We start from the raw sequence: 17,542 nt of genomic DNA, 5'->3' as shown, positions 1-17,542 counted from the left end.
TGTTTTGGATCCAGACTTCTGTGATATGTCACTGCTACAAAAATATTTCAAGAATCGTAGAAGATGACTATATCTTCCAGAGTGCAAAATCTGAACCAGATCGTATAAATATTATAGCCAGAATCACAAAAAACAATTTCACTCTTTCTCGCTCTGTCTCACTCTAACACACAGGTTTCATGGTCGGTTTTGCCAATTGCAAAATATGAGTTCAAGGATCTCAGAACCCATAAGCTAGAGCAACCAAATTTGGTATCCACACTCCTGTGATATCGGACCTTGACCGTTTTGTGTCAAAATTTCGCTGATCATCTGGATCAGATCAGATCATTTTTATAGCCAAAAGGAACAAATCAATTTGCACTATCTACGCAGCGCCCGACGTCACGCTCAGACTGATTTTCTGTCTCTCTCGCACGCATTCTTTGTCGTGTCGTTCATTATTAGTGGCGTCTGCCGGAGGAGAGCCATACTGACTTAGTATCGGGTATAACTGTAAAGTTGCGGCGTCCACCTCAACTCACAACGTTCCCCCTCGTTTGTTGTATATTCGCTCTGTCCTAATTCCCTGGTGTTTGTATTGTTCAGATGGCTCCTTTTAATTGAACCTTTTTTTTACCAATGAAGTGGAGTGGAAATATTGGTTTTTTACTTGTCACAAAAAATGCAACTCTGGCTTGGACTGAGCACTGGCCCAACACTGTTCAGCGTTAATCCCAATCAAGTCACGAAACGTCTTTTAACACATACATGTTCCGTGCACCGATGAACTTTTGATGTACTGTACTGTTTTCTCCACTTTTTTGTTTGTTGCTGTTTGTTGATTAATTAATAATACAAAGGGGTTGCGTTATGGTTTGATCCATTCTCTATATTTTCCTCATTTTCTCACGCGGACCGCACTGAACCTATTTTATGCACTTACTTTCTACGAGGCAAACGCTCTGGATCTGGCTTCGGGACCGGCTCAATTGCAGCAACAACAACAACCTTCACTTCACAGAAGGTCCAAAGGTCCCAGCCTAACGGGAATGAGTTAAAACTATTATGGCTCTTAACGAATAGCGCGGCATATAAGACGCATTACATTTAACAGCTAACAATGTAAGGATACATTTCATGTCGCTAACTGGTTCATTTCCTGTGTGAACAAAACTTTCATAAAATTATAAAAGGTCCGCTTAGAGTACGACGCTACAACCGACCAACTCAATAAGGAGTTACCATCATAACCGATCATAAACATAATTTTATGCAGATAACATTGAGAAAATGAAAGAGGTAAGAGAGATAATGTTTATCCAAAAAAAAAAAAAACATTTTAATTTAGTAAAAAAAAAAATCTATATTTACATTTTAGGTTCTTGAAACGCTGAACCCAGAAGATTCTGAATCTATTGAGCTGGCAAAAGAGCTGGTAGAAGCGAAGGTGCTACCATTAGCAAAGTCAATGGATTCATTTAAGGAAGCTGAAAATATTGTTCATAACATAACTGGTGGTTTTGGAATAGATTTCAAAACGTCAGAGCCTCTTAAATAATAATTTAGAGAAAATGTTGTATATTTCCTCTAGTTTAATTTCCACACGAGCCCTATTCTTCTGAGGAATAACCTGGAGCTCATCTTGAGCAGAAGCTCTCCCGCCGGCTTGCTTTTCGGCTTATGTCGTGATTAGGTCGTGTTCGTTTGTAATTTGTTTGAATTATTTGTACTGTTTTATAAGCTTTTACCATAGAAATCTTTCGATTGATTGATCTTTGATTGATTATTACATAAAGGGCAAAACAGGTGTGGGTCAATAATTTATATTTTGTAACTTCTTTTTCGCTTAGAAGAAGTGAAGATATTTTGTTAGTTTTCTGCCTAAACAAAATACATAGGGTTCGTCTTCATGAACTCTGCCAGTATCAAACGCTTTGCGTACTCCTCCTGGGGAGAACGAAACTTGGTGCAGCTGGAAGAAAAGCAGTCAAGATGACATTATCAGAACGAAAATATGAAACAATAATAATAATAATATCGCACCCAGTAAGGTAGACACGTCCACGTGCCGCAGCCAAATGTGCCAAATATGCCGGAGCCGGATAAGACACTGCGCGGTTGCAACGAGGAAACATGTGACAAAGATTGTATGTCAATTTCTGCAGTACATCAATATCCAAGTTGCCCGTATTCTCGATTACGTTGTAACGCGTCGGCTTGGCCGTCCCCTGAATCGACTGATGGCTGACCATGAAGAACTGCATCTCATTGGGATGGACAATGGTGCGATCGACGACGGTTCCCGTAACAACGTTGTTGAACTTGTTGTATTGCGATGGAACTCCGTTCGGAAAGAAGCGCGTATGATGCCGCTTAACTACAATGAAGCAGCAAATCTTGGGCTTAATGTGCAGCTGAAAGGAGGCGAAGGACGATTAGTGATATAAAATTAAAAGGTTTCTGGATGCAAGAGCTCAACTTACCTTGCTGCAGGCGGCAGAAATTCCCCTCAACTCTTTATTCTTGATGTTGGGAAACTGGCCATCGCTTACGCCATCACGATAGTAGATAATGTGGTCTGGGTAGCATTGTTGGAAATTATGATAGACACGCAAGTGCTCAAGGGTTATCGACTCCATGTCCTCGATCTCCTCCAGGGCAGAGCGTTGCAAGCGATATTGCATGTTATATGAAGCCCCGAATGGATCATGGGAGGCGGCAACACCCACCACACTGGGGATCTCTCGCTGATCGGGCGACGGATGAGTCACATCTGCACCCAAAAACATGGTCTTCTTTGGCAGACAGTGTAGGTCATCCCGTAGCTTGTGGTTGGTGCCGTTCAGCTTGGAATTAACTTTAAGTAGAATGCTGCCAATAACCTGCGCGTTACATTTGCGCTCGACTGTGATCTGCTTGATGCATTGTGTAAGAATGCCGTGCTGCAGCTCAGCCTTTTGCTTCACGACATCATAAAGATGCCCGGAATTTGGTATAATAACGAACACCACATCAAATTGATTCTTTTTGAAATAGCGGAAAAGAGCATCTAGTTCACGTTCATCCTTGTAGTACAGTTTCTCGGCCTTGGCATCCAGGCACAGATTGACTTTGCGACTCTTCTGAATAACCTGCCACGAAAATTAGGCAGGATCCTGCAATGCAATGCAAAGAACTTACCATCTTCTGAAGCTCGTCCACATACAGGTAGTTAATCTTGCCGTAGAGTATGGCCCATTTATGTGACTTTGGCTTGGGTTCAAGGAATTGCATGCCATCCATGCGCCACGAACCGTTCCTCACCGAGGCCAAATTGTTTTTGTACTCAATCTGAGGCGCATTGAGCGTGCGTGTATTCACGACGATGAAGTCACTGCCCAGACGTATGCCAAAGTGGCTGATGGTCGGGTCTAAATTGTGCCTGAAATATTCCATCAAGCGGATGATCTTGGCCTTCCTCTCGTTGGTGGAAGTGGCAGCATACTTAATCATGGCCGCCACCTGATTAGCTCCATCCTTGCGCTGCGATACGATGAAAAGAAATCAAATCAGGAAATGATTTGCAGTGAAAGGAACTAGTTGAACTCACATTCAGTGTCTGCCCATCCTCAATGCGACATAGTTCGATAGGCAAGTAAATGTGCTTCAGAGGCGGCCCAACATGCAAGCAGAGAAGGTTCGGAAACTTTAAATTATACTGCCGAGACTTGTAGTACTCTGCAACGGTCATTTCTTTTCCATCCAGCTCAAATGTCTGAGTGCTAGCCGGAACCTTACAAAGCCCGTTGACTCTGAAGACGCGCGGGGCGCTGCCAAGACAGGCAGGCGGCTCGTAAATTATATTCATGCCCGTTAGGAATGATTCAATATCAGAACGCTTGTAGTCAAGATTTGTGCTTTTGTCAATTTTCTGTTTCTGATACAGCTCTAAATAGTCGATGATCGTCATGGCCTTCGGAAAGGACTTGTGCGATATGTCCACATTGACAAACGGGCGATCGCCAAGAACGAATGTTTGATAGAGCCCAACCAGAGCTTCGTAGCCGTCGTTAAGATCAAAGGCACTTCCGGGCTCAGACCTTTTGAAGAAGGAGCGACCGGCGCGTATGGCGGTGTTATGACAGGGTGCTGCCAACACAACCTCCAGACACTGCAAGGCTCGCATGGGCTTGTCATATATCTTATCCTTCATATAGCTGCAAAAATGGAAAATTGCATTATGCCGATTCTCTGCCGACAGAGAAGTATCCGTATCTGCCGTTCAGTATAACGGTCCACTCACCTTCTCAGCGAGTTCAGATCGACCTCCAAGTCCTCCGTCTCCTTGAGTTCCAGAGTGTAATTCAGGGTACGGCCGTGGCGATCTGTTACCTGGACGGCAGGAAAGCAAGTTTCACTTCAAAAGTGCATCAAGCTCGGCGACAACCCAACAACACTTACTTTCACTTCTTGGCCCTGGGAGCTGCATTTTAGCTTCACAACTGAGTAACACGATGCACGTCCATCAAATGCGGCAATCGCTCCGCCCAAGTGTTCAACTCTGTACTGCTCAAAAGCCTGACGATAGAACTTCTTAGGACGCTCTGGCGTGATCTTCACATCGTAGTGATAGGCCACCGCAGGCATTTTGTCCAAGTTAACGTCGAGATAATTGACAGATACTTGACCTGGTTTTCCCAAAGTTCCACGCGGCTGGCCTGGCCATTGGGGGAGTTCGCCTTGCGGCTGGCGAGAGCTGTAGAGCTGGGAGCCTCCTTGGCATTGTTGATTGCCGCCCTGTCCTCGCTGTTGTCCTGCGTGCTGTTGTCGGTTATGTTTTTCCCTAGCATCGCTGTGTGGCTGCTGCTGCTGCTGCCGCTTCTTTCCGCCCCAGCCTTCCCCGGCCTTATAGCGCCTCTTCTGAGACCTCTGTGTCTTCCATTCTGCTTGCTTCTCTTCCTCCTTCTGCAAGCCAGAGGCGGCAGGACCTCCATTTGGGGGGTGGGTAGCCTCTTCTCCGTCCGCAGACGCACCAGCAGCTAAAGATTCGTGAAGAGAGGAAGAATTGATGGTAAAAAATCGATACACGGACCTGCGCTAAAAAGATCTAAAACAAAACAAAATATCCTCCAATATCCAAAATTGACGTGTAGAATTTTGTGACTAAATGTCAAACCTTCATTCTTACCCATATGAAATGGGAACAATCAAGTAAGCCTTTGAATAAAATGTCAAAATTAAAAAAAAAAATTTTTTTTTTTTCAATTTCTCTAAAGTTGACGGAGTCCTGGATCCCGCAAACATAACTTATGTAGGGATCTAGGGGGTTTTCGCTGTTGTTGGAACCGCACACATATCGCATATTAACCGAATTTGGGGACGCTTACCCGCAGAAATTCTCTCCCAACATTGCAACTTTTTCTCCCCAAAAGGTACAACTCCACCTGCCTTTTTGTTGATGTTGTTGCAGGAGCATCCCGACAACCCGACAGCCCGCTTCAGGATTTTTGGTTTTGAAAAATTCCCACTGCTGCTTTTAATTTTGTATTTCACTTACTATTTTCTTTTTCCATTTTTCTTTTTCTTTTCGATTTTATATCCTCTCCCGACGACTGAACTGTTTCGAATGACTAAAATATTTATTTCCTGTTGGCTAAACTTTTTGCTCTAAATTTGTTTGACGTATAACACTGTGCTGTGTGATCGATTCCAATAATCTTGTAGTCGAGTCTGTTTGTTTATGTTTCAGTTTTATCAGGTGTGCAGTTAGTTATCGCTCAATTAAAAACTTCGACTTTCATTACCTAGTAACGCTCTCAGAAAAACCAGTATTTAAACCAAATGGGCAGTGTAGTATGGTGTCGAAAGACAGAGCTGGACGTTCACAGCCTAAAGTCGTCGCTCTTCTCCTTGCACCGATCCGCTAAAATGAACGCTAAAATATAACGTTTTAGACATGCTATGGAGTCGCTCCATGCAACCCTGATCATTGATCCACGATCACCGATCCCAATCGCCAGAGCCAAATCCGGCTGCTTGTTGCGTTGAACGCGTGCGAGTCTCAGCTCAGATTGGTTTCGATTCGCCAGCCAGTTCCTATCTATATGAATTTTTTTTGGGTCAGCTTATCTGTGAATATAGCCTGGGGGCTCTCATCTTCTATCTGAGCTGTACCACCTCGCACCACGCTCCTTTATCTCTCGCATTTAAGTACTTTAAGTCCTTGGATATGTACACCGCCGCGGATACGTTATATTTCTAAAATGTAGTTCCTCCCAACTGCATCCTCGCAGTCTCCCCAGTTAATCAGCGGAACAGCTCCTGCTTTTATCCTGCGCCTATGCACAGCCCTACCCTACCCTACCATCATTGTAGAAATCCCCACTAGTCGTAGTTTACGGTTTAAGCGAATTTTTTTCATAGTTTCTAAGTGCAAAATAAAATACAAAATCCACAACAGATTATATCATTCTTTCCTTATTCTGTCACTGCGCGAGGGGCCCGCTTAGGGTCCGTGAAGAAGAGATATCAATTGGATTGGATAATATACTAAATATATCTCCGAGGAATTTTTTTGCATTTAACAAAACGAAATGAACGAATTGTTTATATCGGACTATCTGCTATATAATTATAAACTATTATAAATAGAGAGCACCCCTCGTCAGCTGTAACCGGAAAGGGGATTTTGTACGTGAGTGAAAGCAGTTCAAGGGCGGATATGATAGCGTACCGCAATCTAAATTTCAAAACATCGCGCAGCAGTAGCCGTGAGCTAAAGAGGAAGCACGCAGAACAGATAAACGCTTTATTTAGACAGTCAGGCGCTATCGGATCTGAACCTAAGCTGCGGGGGATCGAGCCTAATTTCCACACGAGCCCTATTCTTCTGAGGAATAACCTGGAGCTCATCTTGAGCAGAAGCTCTCCCGCCGGCTTGCTTTTCGGCTTATGTCGTGATTATGTCGTGTTCGTTTGTAATTTGTTTGAATGTTGTTTTATAAGCTTTTACCATAGAAATCTTTCGATTGATTGATCTTTGATTGATTATTACATTAAGGGCAAGACAGGTGTGGGTCAATAATTTATATTTTGTAACTTCTTTTTCGTTTAGAAGAAGTGAAGATATTTTGTTAGTTTTCTGCCTAAACAAAATACATAGGGTTCGTCTTCATGAACTCTGGCAGTATCAAACGCTTTGCGTACTCCTCCTGGGGAGAACGAAACTTGGTGCAGCTGGAAGAAAAGCAGTCAAGATGACATTATCAGAACGAAAATATGAAACAATAATAATAATAATATCGCACCCAGTAAGGTAGACACGTCCACGTGCCGCAGCCAAATGTGCCAAATATGCCGGAGCCGGATAAGACACTGCGCGGTTGCAACGAGGAAACATGTGACAAAGATTGTATGTCAATTTCTGCAGTACATCAATATCCAAGTTGCCCGTATTCTCGATTACGTTGTAACGCGTCGGCTTGGCCGTCCCCTGAATCGACTGATGGCTGACCATGAAGAACTGCATCTCATTGGGATGGACAATGGTGCGATCGACGACGGTTCCCGTAACAACGTTGTTGAACTTGTTGTATTGCGATGGAACTCCGTTCGGAAAGAAGCGCGTATGATGCCGCTTAACTACAATGAAGCAGCAAATCTTGGGCTTAATGTGCAGCTGAAAGGAGGCGAAGGACGATTAGTGATATAAAATTAAAAGGTTTCTGGATGCAAGAGCTCAACTTACCTTGCTGCAGGCGGCAGAAATTCCCCTCAACTCTTTATTCTTGATGTTGGGAAACTGGCCATCGCTTACGCCATCACGATAGTAGATAATGTGGTCTGGGTAGCATTGTTGGAAATTATGATAGACACGCAAGTGCTCAAGGGTTATCGACTCCATGTCCTCGATCTCCTCCAGGGCAGAGCGTTGCAAGCGATATTGCATGTTATATGAAGCCCCGAATGGATCATGGGAGGCGGCAACACCCACCACACTGGGGATCTCTCGCTGATCGGGCGACGGATGAGTCACATCTGCACCCAAAAACATGGTCTTCTTTGGCAGACAGTGTAGGTCATCCCGTAGCTTGTGGTTGGTGCCGTTCAGCTTGGAATTAACTTTAAGTAGAATGCTGCCAATAACCTGCGCGTTACATTTGCGCTCGACTGTGATCTGCTTGATGCATTGTGTAAGAATGCCGTGCTGCAGCTCAGCCTTTTGCTTCACGACATCATAAAGATGCCCGGAATTTGGTATAATAACGAACACCACATCAAATTGATTCTTTTTGAAATAGCGGAAAAGAGCATCTAGTTCACGTTCATCCTTGTAGTACAGTTTCTCGGCCTTGGCATCCAGGCACAGATTGACTTTGCGACTCTTCTGAATAACCTGCCACGAAAATTAGGCAGGATCCTGCAATGCAATGCAAAGAACTTACCATCTTCTGAAGCTCGTCCACATACAGGTAGTTAATCTTGCCGTAGAGTATGGCCCATTTATGTGACTTTGGCTTGGGTTCAAGGAATTGCATGCCATCCATGCGCCACGAACCGTTCCTCACCGAGGCCAAACTGTTTTTGTACTCAATCTGAGGCGCATTGAGCGTGCGTGTATTCACGACGATGAAGTCACTGCCCAGACGTATGCCAAAGTGGCTGATGGTCGGGTCTAAATTGTGCCTGAAATATTCCATCAAGCGGATGATCTTGGCCTTCCTCTCGTTGGTGGAAGTGGCAGCATACTTAATCATGGCCGCCACCTGATTAGCTCCATCCTTGCGCTGCGATACGATGAAAAGAAATCAAATCAGGAAATGATTTGCAGTGAAAGGAACTAGTTGAACTCACATTCAGTGTCTGCCCATCCTCAATGCGACATAGTTCGATAGGCAAGTAAATGTGCTTCAGAGGCGGCCCAACATGCAAGCAGAGAAGGTTCGGAAACTTTAAATTATACTGCCGAGACTTGTAGTACTCTGCAACGGTCATTTCTTTTCCATCCAGCTCAAATGTCTGAGTGCTAGCCGGAACCTTACAAAGCCCGTTGACTCTGAAGACGCGCGGGGCGCTGCCAAGACAGGCAGGCGGCTCGTAAATTATATTCATGCCCGTTAGGAATGATTCAATATCAGAACGCTTGTAGTCAAGATTTGTGCTTTTGTCAATTTTCTGTTTCTGATACAGCTCTAAATAGTCGATGATCGTCATGGCCTTCGGAAAGGACTTGTGCGATATGTCCACATTGACAAACGGGCGATCGCCAAGAACGAATGTTTGATAGAGCCCAACCAGAGCTTCGTAGCCGTCGTTAAGATCAAAGGCACTTCCGGGCTCAGACCTTTTGAAGAAGGAGCGACCGGCGCGTATGGCGGTGTTATGACAGGGTGCTGCCAACACAACCTCCAGACACTGCAAGGCTCGCATGGGCTTGTCATATATCTTATCCTTCATATAGCTGCAAAAATGGAAAATTGCATTATGCCGATTCTCTGCCGACAGAGAAGTATCCGTATCTGCCGTTCAGTATAACGGTCCACTCACCTTCTCAGCGAGTTCAGATCGACCTCCAAGTCCTCCGTCTCCTTGAGTTCCAGAGTGTAATTCAGGGTACGGCCGTGGCGATCTGTTACCTGGACGGCAGGAAAGCAAGTTTCACTTCAAAAGTGCATCAAGCTCGGCGACAACCCAACAACACTTACTTTCACTTCTTGGCCCTGGGAGCTGCATTTTAGCTTCACAACTGAGTAACACGATGCACGTCCATCAAATGCGGCAATCGCTCCGCCCAAGTGTTCAACTCTGTACTGCTCAAAAGCCTGACGATAGAACTTCTTAGGACGCTCTGGCGTGATCTTCACATCGTAGTGATAGGCCACCGCAGGCATTTTGTCCAAGTTAACGTCGAGATAATTGACAGATACTTGACCTGGTTTTCCCAAAGTTCCACGCGGCTGGCCTGGCCATTGGGGGAGTTCGCCTTGCGGCTGGCGAGAGCTGTAGAGCTGGGAGCCTCCTTGGCATTGTTGATTGCCGCCCTGTCCTCGCTGTTGTCCTGCGTGCTGTTGTCGGTTATGTTTTTCCCTAGCATCGCTGTGTGGCTGCTGCTGCTGCTGCCGCTTCTTTCCGCCCCAGCCTTCCCCGGCCTTATAGCGCCTCTTCTGAGACCTCTGTGTCTTCCATTCTGCTTGCTTCTCTTCCTCCTTCTGCAAGCCAGAGGCGGCAGGACCTCCATTTGGGGGGTGGGTAGCCTCTTCTCCGTCCGCAGACGCACCAGCAGCTAAAGATTCGTGAAGAGAGGAAGAATTGATGGTAAAAAATCGATACACGGACCTGCGCTAAAAAGATCTAAAACAAAACAAAATATCCTCCAATATCCAAAATTGACGTGTAGAATTTTGTGACTAAATGTCAAACCTTCATTCTTACCCATATGAAATGGGAACAATCAAGTATGCCTTTGAATAAAATGTCAAAATTTCAAAAAAAAAAATTATTTTTTTTATTTTTTCAATTTTTCTAAATTTGACCGAGTCCTGGATCTCACTATGCGATGCAAACATAACTTATGTAGGGATCTAGGGGTTTTCGCTGTTGTTGGAACCGCACACGTATCGCATATTTACCGAATTTGGGAACGCTTACCCGCAGAAATTCTCTCCCAACATTTCAACTTTTCTCCCCAAAAGGTACAACTCCACCTGCCTTTTTGTTGATGTTGTTGCAGGAGCATCCCGACAACCCGACAACCCGCTTCAGGATTTTTGGTTTTGAAAAATTCCCACTGCTGCTTTTAATTTTGTATTTCACTTACTATTTTCTTTTTCCATTTTTCTTTTTCTTTTCGATTTTATATCCTCTCCCGACGACTGAACTGTTTCGAATGACTAAAATATTTATTTCCTGTTGGCTAAACTTTTTGCTCTAAATTTGTTTGACGTATAACACTGTGCTGTGTGATCGATTCCAATAATCTTGTAGTCGAGTCTGTTTGTTTATGTTTCAGTTTTATCAGGTGTGCAGTTAGTTATCGCTCAATTAAAAACTTCGACTTTCATTACCTAGTAACGCTCTCAGAAAAACCAGTATTTAAACCAAATGGGCTGTGTAGTATGGTGTCGAAAGACAGAGCTGGACGTTCACAGCCTAAAGTCGTCGCTCTTCTCCTTGCACCGATCCGCTAAAATGAACGCTAAAATATAACGTTTTAGACATGCTATGGAGTCGCTCCATGCAACCCTGATCATTGATCCACGATCACCGATCCCAATCGCCAGAGCCAAATCCGGCTGCTTGTTGCGTTGAACGCGTGCGAGTCTCAGCTCAGATTGGTTTCGATTCGCCAGCCAGTTCCTATCTATATGAATTTTTTTTGGGTCAGCTTATCTGTGAATATAGCCTGGGGGCTCTCATCTTCTATCTGAGCTGTACCACCTCGCACCACGCTCCTTTATCTCTCGCATTTAAGTACTTTAAGTCCTTGGATATGTACACCGCCGCGGATACGTCATATTTGTAAAATGTAGTTCCTCCCAACTGCATCCTCGCAGTCTCCCCAGTTAATCAGCGGAACAGCTCCTGCTCTTATTCTGCACATGCCTATGCACAGCCCTACCCTACCCTACCATCATTGTAGAAATCCCCACTAGTCGTAGTTTACGGTTTAAGCGAATTTTTTTCATAGTTTCTAAGTGCAAAATAAAATACAAAATCCACAACAGATTATATCATTCTTTCCTTATTCTGTCACTGCGCGAGGGGCCCGCTTAGGGTCCGTGAAGAAGAGATATCAATTGGATTGGATAATATACTAAATATATCTCCGAGGAATTTTTTTGCATTTAACAAAACGAAATGAACGAATTTTTTATATCGGACTATCTGCTATATAATTATAAACTATTATAAATAATATCTACTCGTACTCGTATTCAAAGTCAAGATTTTCGTACATGGGACTTCCTTTCTGATGATCTGTGGGGAAATCTCCTGCGCCTGTGCCTGCTACTAGTCCAGGGGATCTCCGAAACCCTTACAGAAGAGGCTAAAGGAGGAGGGAGAGACCACACGCACACAAATGTTAGTCAGCCAAATCGAATCGAATCGGATCGTGGACAGCTTATAGTTACCTATTTCTTCGGTGGATTGCAGCTCCAGGCCAAGCAATACAACCTCATTGGTCTCTGTACAAATTGCGACTTGTGGCATTGTATTGCTGGTCCCATTTTTCCTCCCAGCTAAGAAGATTCCCGACAGCGATAGCAGGCTCTTTTGGATTGCCCATGTGATGCTTGCGCTTGCGTCCGTTGGGTTGCCCAATGGGTGGCCATGGCTCTGGCAATATCGACCTGCTGAGCTCCTCGTCGATTTTTATACCCGATACTCAAAATGAGTATTGGGGTGTATTAGATTTGTGGTAAAAGTGGATGTGTGTAACGTCCAGAAGGAATCGTTTCCGACCCATAAAGTATATATATTCTTGATCAGCATCAATAGCCGAGTCGATTTATTTATAATAGTTTATAATTATATAGCAGATAGTCCGATATAAACAATTCGTTCATTTCGTTTTGTTAAATGCAAAAAAATTCCTCGGAGATATATTTAGTATATTATCCAATCCAATTGATATCTCTTCTTCACGGACCCTAAGCGGGCCCCTCGCGCAGTGACAGAATAAGGAAAGAATGATATAATCTGTTGTGGATTTTGTATTTTATTTTGCACTTAGAAACTATGAAAAAAATTCGCTTAAACCGTAAACTACGACTAGTGGGGATTTCTACAATGATGGTAGGGTAGGGTAGGGCTGTGCATAGGCGCAGAATAAGAGCAGGAGCTGTTCCGCTGATTAACTGGGGAGACTGCGAGGATGCAGTTGGGAGGAACTACATTTTACAAATATGACGTATCCGCGGCGGTGTACATATCCAAGGACTTAAAGTACTTAAATGCGAGAGATAAAGGAGCGTGGTGCGAGGTGGTACAGCTCAGATAGAAGATGAGAGCCCCCAGGCTATATTCACAGATAAGCTGACCCAAAAAAAATTCATATAGATAGGAACTGGCTGGCGAATCGAAACCAATCTGAGCTGAGACTCGCACGCGTTCAACGCAACAAGCAGCCGGATTTGGCTCTGGCGATTGGGATCGGTGATCGTGGATCAATGATCAGGGTTGCATGGAGCGACTCCATAGCATGTCTAAAACGTTATATTTTAGCGTTCATTTTAGCGGATCGGTGCAAGGAGAAGAGCGACGACTTTAGGCTGTGAACGTCCAGCTCTGTCTTTCGACACCATACTACACAGCCCATTTGGTTTAAATACTGGTTTTTCTGAGAGCGTTACTAGGTAATGAAAGTCGAAGTTTTTAATTGAGCGATAACTAACTGCACACCTGATAAAACTGAAACATAAACAAACAGACTCGACTACAAGATTATTGGAATCGATCACACAGCACAGTGTTATACGTCAAACAAATTTAGAGCAAAAAGTTTAGCCAACAGGAAATAAATATTTTAGTCATTCGAAACAGTTCAGTCGTCGGGAGAGGATATAAAATCGAAAAGAAAAAGAAAAATGGAAAAAGAAAATAGTAAGTGAAATACAAAATTAAAAGCAGCAGTGGGAATTTTTCAAAACCAAAAATCCTGAAGCGGGTTGTCGGGTTGTCGGGATGCTCCTGCAACAACATCAACAAAAAGGCAGGTGGAGTTGTACCTTTTGGGGAGAAAAGTTGAAATGTTGGGAGAGAATTTCTGCGGGTAAGCGTTCCCAAATTCGGTAAATATGCGATACGTGTGCGGTTCCAACAACAGCGAAAACCCCTAGATCCCTACATAAGTTATGTTTGCATCGCATAGTGAGATCCAGGACTCGGTCAAATTTAGAAAAATTGAAAAAATAAAAAAAATAATTTTTTTTTTTGAAATTTTGACATTTTATTCAAAGGCATACTTGATTGTTCCCATTTCATATGGGTAAGAATGAAGGTTTGACATTTAGTCACAAAATTCTACACGTCAATTTGGGATATTGGAGGATATTTTGTTTTGTTTTAGATCTTTTTAGCGCAGGTCCGTGTATCGATTTTTTACCATCAATTCTTCCTCTCTTCACGAATCTTTAGCTGCTGGTGCGTCTGCGGACGGAGAAGAGGCTACCCATCCCCCAAATGGAGGTCCTGCCGCCTCTGGCTTGCAGAAGGAGGAAGAGAAGCAAGCAGAATGGAAGACACAGAGGTCTCAGAAGAGGCGCTATAAGGCCGGGGAAGGCTGGGGCGGAAAGAAGCGGCAGCAGCAGCAGCAGCCACACAGCGATGCTAGTGAAAAACATAACCGACAACAGCACGCAGGACAACAGCGAGGACAGGGCGGCAATCAACAATGCCAAGGAGGCTCCCAGCTCTACAGCTCTCGCCAGCCGCAAGGCGAACTCCCCCAATGGCCAGGCCAGCCGCGTGGAACTTTGGGAAAACCAGGTCAAGTATCTGTCAATTATCTCGACGTTAACTTGGACAAAATGCCTGCGGTGGCCTATCACTACGATGTGAAGATCACGCCAGAGCGTCCTAAGAAGTTCTATCGTCAGGCTTTTGAGCAGTACAGAGTTGAACACTTGGGCGGAGCGATTGCCGCATTTGATGGACGTGCATCGTGTTACTCAGTTGTGAAGCTAAAATGCAGCTCCCAGGGCCAAGAAGTGAAAGTAAGTGTTGTTGGGTTGTCGCCGAGCTTGATGCACTTTTGAAGTGAAACTTGCTTTCCTGCCGTCCAGGTAACAGATCGCCACGGCCGTACCCTGAATTACACTCTGGAACTCAAGGAGACGGAGGACTTGGAGGTCGATCTGAACTCGCTGAGAAGGTGAGTGGACCGTTATACTGAACGGCAGATACGGATACTTCTCTGTCGGCAGAGAATCGGCATAATGCAATTTTCCATTTTTGCAGCTATATGAAGGATAAGATATATGACAAGCCCATGCGAGCCTTGCAGTGTCTGGAGGTTGTGTTGGCAGCACCCTGTCATAACACCGCCATACGCGCCGGTCGCTCCTTCTTCAAAAGGTCTGAGCCCGGAAGTGCCTTTGATCTTAACGACGGCTACGAAGCTCTGGTTGGGCTCTATCAAACATTCGTTCTTGGCGATCGCCCGTTTGTCAATGTGGACATATCGCACAAGTCCTTTCCGAAGGCCATGACGATCATCGACTATTTAGAGCTGTATCAGAAACAGAAAATTGACAAAAGCACAAATCTTGACTACAAGCGTTCTGATATTGAATCATTCCTAACGGGCATGAATATAATTTACGAGCCGCCTGCCTGTCTTGGCAGCGCCCCGCGCGTCTTTAGAGTCAACGGGCTTTGTAAGGTTCCGGCTAGCACTCAGACATTTGAGCTGGATGGAAAAGAAATGACCGTTGCAGAGTACTACAAGTCTCGGCAGTATAATTTAAAGTTTCCGAACCTTCTCTGCTTGCATGTTGGGCCGCCTCTGAAGCACATTTACTTGCCTATCGAACTATGTCGCATTGAGGATGGGCAGACACTGAATGTGAGTTCAACTAGTTCCTTTCACTGCAAATCATTTCCTGATTTGATTTCTTTTCATCGTATCGCAGCGCAAGGATGGAGCTAATCAGGTGGCGGCCATGATTAAGTATGCTGCCACTTCCACCAACGAGAGGAAGGCCAAGATCATCCGCTTGATGGAATATTTCAGGCACAATTTAGACCCGACCATCAGCCACTTTGGCATACGTCTGGGCAGTGACTTCATCGTCGTGAATACACGCACGCTCAATGCGCCTCAGATTGAGTACAAAAACAGTTTGGCCTCGGTGAGGAACGGTTCGTGGCGCATGGATGGCATGCAATTCCTTGAACCCAAGCCAAAGTCACATAAATGGGCCATACTCTACGGCAAGATTAACTACCTGTATGTGGACGAGCTTCAGAAGATGGTAAGTTCTTTGCATTGCATTGCAGGATCCTGCCTAATTTTCGTGGCAGGTTATTCAGAAGAGTCGCAAAGTCAATCTGTGCCTGGATGCCAAGGCCGAGAAACTGTACTACAAGGATGAACGTGAACTAGATGCTCTTTTCCGCTATTTCAAAAAGAATCAATTTGATGTGGTGTTCGTTATTATACCAAATTCCGGGCATCTTTATGATGTCGTGAAGCAAAAGGCTGAGCTGCAGCACGGCATTCTTACACAATGCATCAAGCAGATCACAGTCGAGCGCAAATGTAACGCGCAGGTTATTGGCAACATTCTACTTAAAGTTAATTCCAAGCTGAACGGCACCAACCACAAGCTACGGGATGACCTACACTGTCTGCCAAAGAAGACCATGTTTTTGGGTGCAGATGTGACTCATCCGTCGCCCGATCAGCGAGAGATCCCCAGTGTGGTGGGTGTTGCCGCCTCCCATGATCCATTCGGGGCTTCATATAACATGCAATATCGCTTGCAACGCTCTGCCCTGGAGGAGATCGAGGACATGGAGTCGATAACCCTTGAGCACTTGCGTGTCTATCATAATTTCCAACAATGCTACCCAGACCACATTATCTACTATCGTGATGGCGTAAGCGATGGCCAGTTTCCCAACATCAAGAATAAAGAGTTGAGGGGAATTTCTGCCGCCTGCAGCAAGGTAAGTTGAGCTCTTGCATCCAGAAACCTTTTAATTTTATATCACTAATCGTCCTTCGCCTCCTTTCAGCTGCACATTAAGCCCAAGATTTGCTGCTTCATTGTAGTTAAGCGGCATCATACGCGCTTCTTTCCGAACGGAGTTCCATCGCAATACAACAAGTTCAACAACGTTGTTACGGGAACCGTCGTCGATCGCACCATTGTCCATCCCAATGAGATGCAGTTCTTCATGGTCAGCCATCAGTCGATTCAGGGGACGGCCAAGCCGACGCGTTACAACGTAATCGAGAATACGGGCAACTTGGATATTGATGTACTGCAGAAATTGACATACAATCTTTGTCACATGTTTCCTCGTTGCAACCGCGCAGTGTCTTATCCGGCTCCGGCATATTTGGCACATTTGGCTGCGGCACGTGGACGTGTCTACCTTACTGGGTGCGATATTATTATTATTATTGTTTCATATTTTCGTTCTGATAATGTCATCTTGACTGCTTTTCTTCCAGCTGCACCAAGTTTCGTTCTCCCCAGGAGGAGTACGCAAAGCGTTTGATACTGCCAGAGTTCATGAAGACGAACCCTATGTATTTTGTTTAGGCAGAAAACTAACAAAATATCTTCACTTCTTCTAAACGAAAAAGAAGTTACAAAATATAAATTATTGACCCACACCTGTTTTGCCCTTTATGTAATAATCAATCAAAGATCAATCAATCGAAAGATTGCTATGGTAAAAGCTTATAAAACAGTACAAATAATTCAAACAAATTACAAACGAACACGACCTAATCACGACATAAGCCGAAAAGCAAGCCGGCGGGAGAGCTTCTGCTCAAGATGAGCTCCAGGTTATTCCTCAGAAGAATAGAGCTCGTGTGGAAATTAGGCTCGATCCCCCGCAGCTT

The 17,542-nt window shown here is 44.5% G+C and overlaps 3 protein-coding genes across 6 annotated transcripts; 1 reads left to right on the top strand and 2 right to left on the bottom strand.

The window, feature by feature from the left end:
• Positions 1-1,789: 1,789 nt before the first annotated feature.
• On the bottom strand, positions 1,790-5,716 carry LOC6899487 (protein argonaute-2). Of its 2 annotated transcripts, none has more exons than XM_015188868.2 (8): positions 5,519-5,716; positions 4,423-5,000; positions 4,265-4,353; positions 3,572-4,178; positions 3,163-3,504; positions 2,466-3,113; positions 2,026-2,396; positions 1,790-1,954 (listed from the first exon to the last, which is right to left on the bottom strand). In XM_015188868.2, the coding sequence occupies exons 1-8, from the start codon at positions 5,532-5,534 to the stop codon at positions 1,864-1,866; spliced, it is 2,742 nt and encodes a 913-aa protein (XP_015044354.2). In that variant the 5' UTR covers positions 5,535-5,716; the 3' UTR covers positions 1,790-1,863. The 2 variants fall into 2 exon arrangements, with proteins under 2 accessions (XP_015044354.2, XP_033237934.1); XM_033382043.1 differs by lacking the exon at positions 5,519-5,716 and adding an exon at positions 5,349-5,490.
• Positions 5,717-7,032: 1,316 nt separating this feature from the next.
• On the bottom strand, positions 7,033-10,973 carry LOC26532731 (protein argonaute-2). Of its 3 annotated transcripts, none has more exons than XM_015188865.2 (8): positions 10,778-10,973; positions 9,666-10,243; positions 9,508-9,596; positions 8,815-9,421; positions 8,406-8,747; positions 7,709-8,356; positions 7,269-7,639; positions 7,033-7,197 (listed from the first exon to the last, which is right to left on the bottom strand). In XM_015188865.2, exons 1-8 carry the CDS (start codon positions 10,791-10,793, stop codon positions 7,107-7,109), a joined length of 2,742 nt encoding a protein of 913 aa, XP_015044351.2. In that variant the 5' UTR covers positions 10,794-10,973; the 3' UTR covers positions 7,033-7,106. The 3 variants fall into 3 exon arrangements, with proteins under 3 accessions (XP_015044351.2, XP_033237927.1, XP_015044350.2); XM_033382036.1 differs by lacking the exon at positions 10,778-10,973 and adding an exon at positions 10,609-10,711; XM_015188864.2 differs by lacking the exon at positions 10,778-10,973 and adding an exon at positions 10,393-10,411.
• Positions 10,974-13,369: 2,396 nt separating this feature from the next.
• LOC117183210 (protein argonaute-2-like) lies at positions 13,370-17,308 on the top strand. The gene is made up of 8 exons (XM_033382042.1): positions 13,370-13,563; positions 14,098-14,675; positions 14,745-14,833; positions 14,920-15,526; positions 15,594-15,935; positions 15,985-16,632; positions 16,702-17,072; positions 17,144-17,308. The coding sequence occupies exons 1-8, from the start codon at positions 13,548-13,550 to the stop codon at positions 17,232-17,234; spliced, it is 2,742 nt and encodes a 913-aa protein (XP_033237933.1). The 5' UTR covers positions 13,370-13,547; the 3' UTR covers positions 17,235-17,308.
• Positions 17,309-17,542: the final 234 nt, after the last annotated feature.

This window comes from Drosophila pseudoobscura, chromosome X (assembly GCF_009870125.1).
Source record: "Drosophila pseudoobscura strain MV-25-SWS-2005 chromosome X, UCI_Dpse_MV25, whole genome shotgun sequence".
Classification (NCBI taxonomy): Eukaryota; Metazoa; Arthropoda; class Insecta; order Diptera; family Drosophilidae; genus Drosophila; species Drosophila pseudoobscura.
Note: the sequence above shows the minus strand (reverse complement) of the source record. Positions and strands in the feature narration are given on the sequence as shown.

Bases quoted from the DNA above. Each gene is read 5' to 3' on its own strand.
- LOC6899487 (XM_015188868.2), bottom strand. The intron at 3,505-3,571 runs GTGAGTTCAACT...ATCGTATCGCAG, and splicing joins AGGATGGGCAGACACTGAAT to CGCAAGGATGGAGCTAATCA. The intron at 3,114-3,162 runs GTAAGTTCTTTG...TTTTCGTGGCAG, and splicing joins TGGACGAGCTTCAGAAGATG to GTTATTCAGAAGAGTCGCAA.
- LOC26532731 (XM_033382036.1), bottom strand. From the start codon at position 10,696: ATGCTCCTGCAACAACATCAACAAAAAGGCAGGTGGAGTTGTACCTTT. The intron at 10,244-10,608 runs GTAAGCGTTCCC...ACGAATCTTTAG, and splicing joins TTGGGAGAGAATTTCTGCGG to CTGCTGGTGCGTCTGCGGAC. The intron at 8,357-8,405 runs GTAAGTTCTTTG...TTTTCGTGGCAG, and splicing joins TGGACGAGCTTCAGAAGATG to GTTATTCAGAAGAGTCGCAA.
- LOC117183210 (XM_033382042.1), top strand. The intron at 15,936-15,984 runs GTAAGTTCTTTG...TTTTCGTGGCAG, and splicing joins TGGACGAGCTTCAGAAGATG to GTTATTCAGAAGAGTCGCAA. The intron at 17,073-17,143 runs GTGCGATATTAT...CTTTTCTTCCAG, and splicing joins GGACGTGTCTACCTTACTGG to CTGCACCAAGTTTCGTTCTC.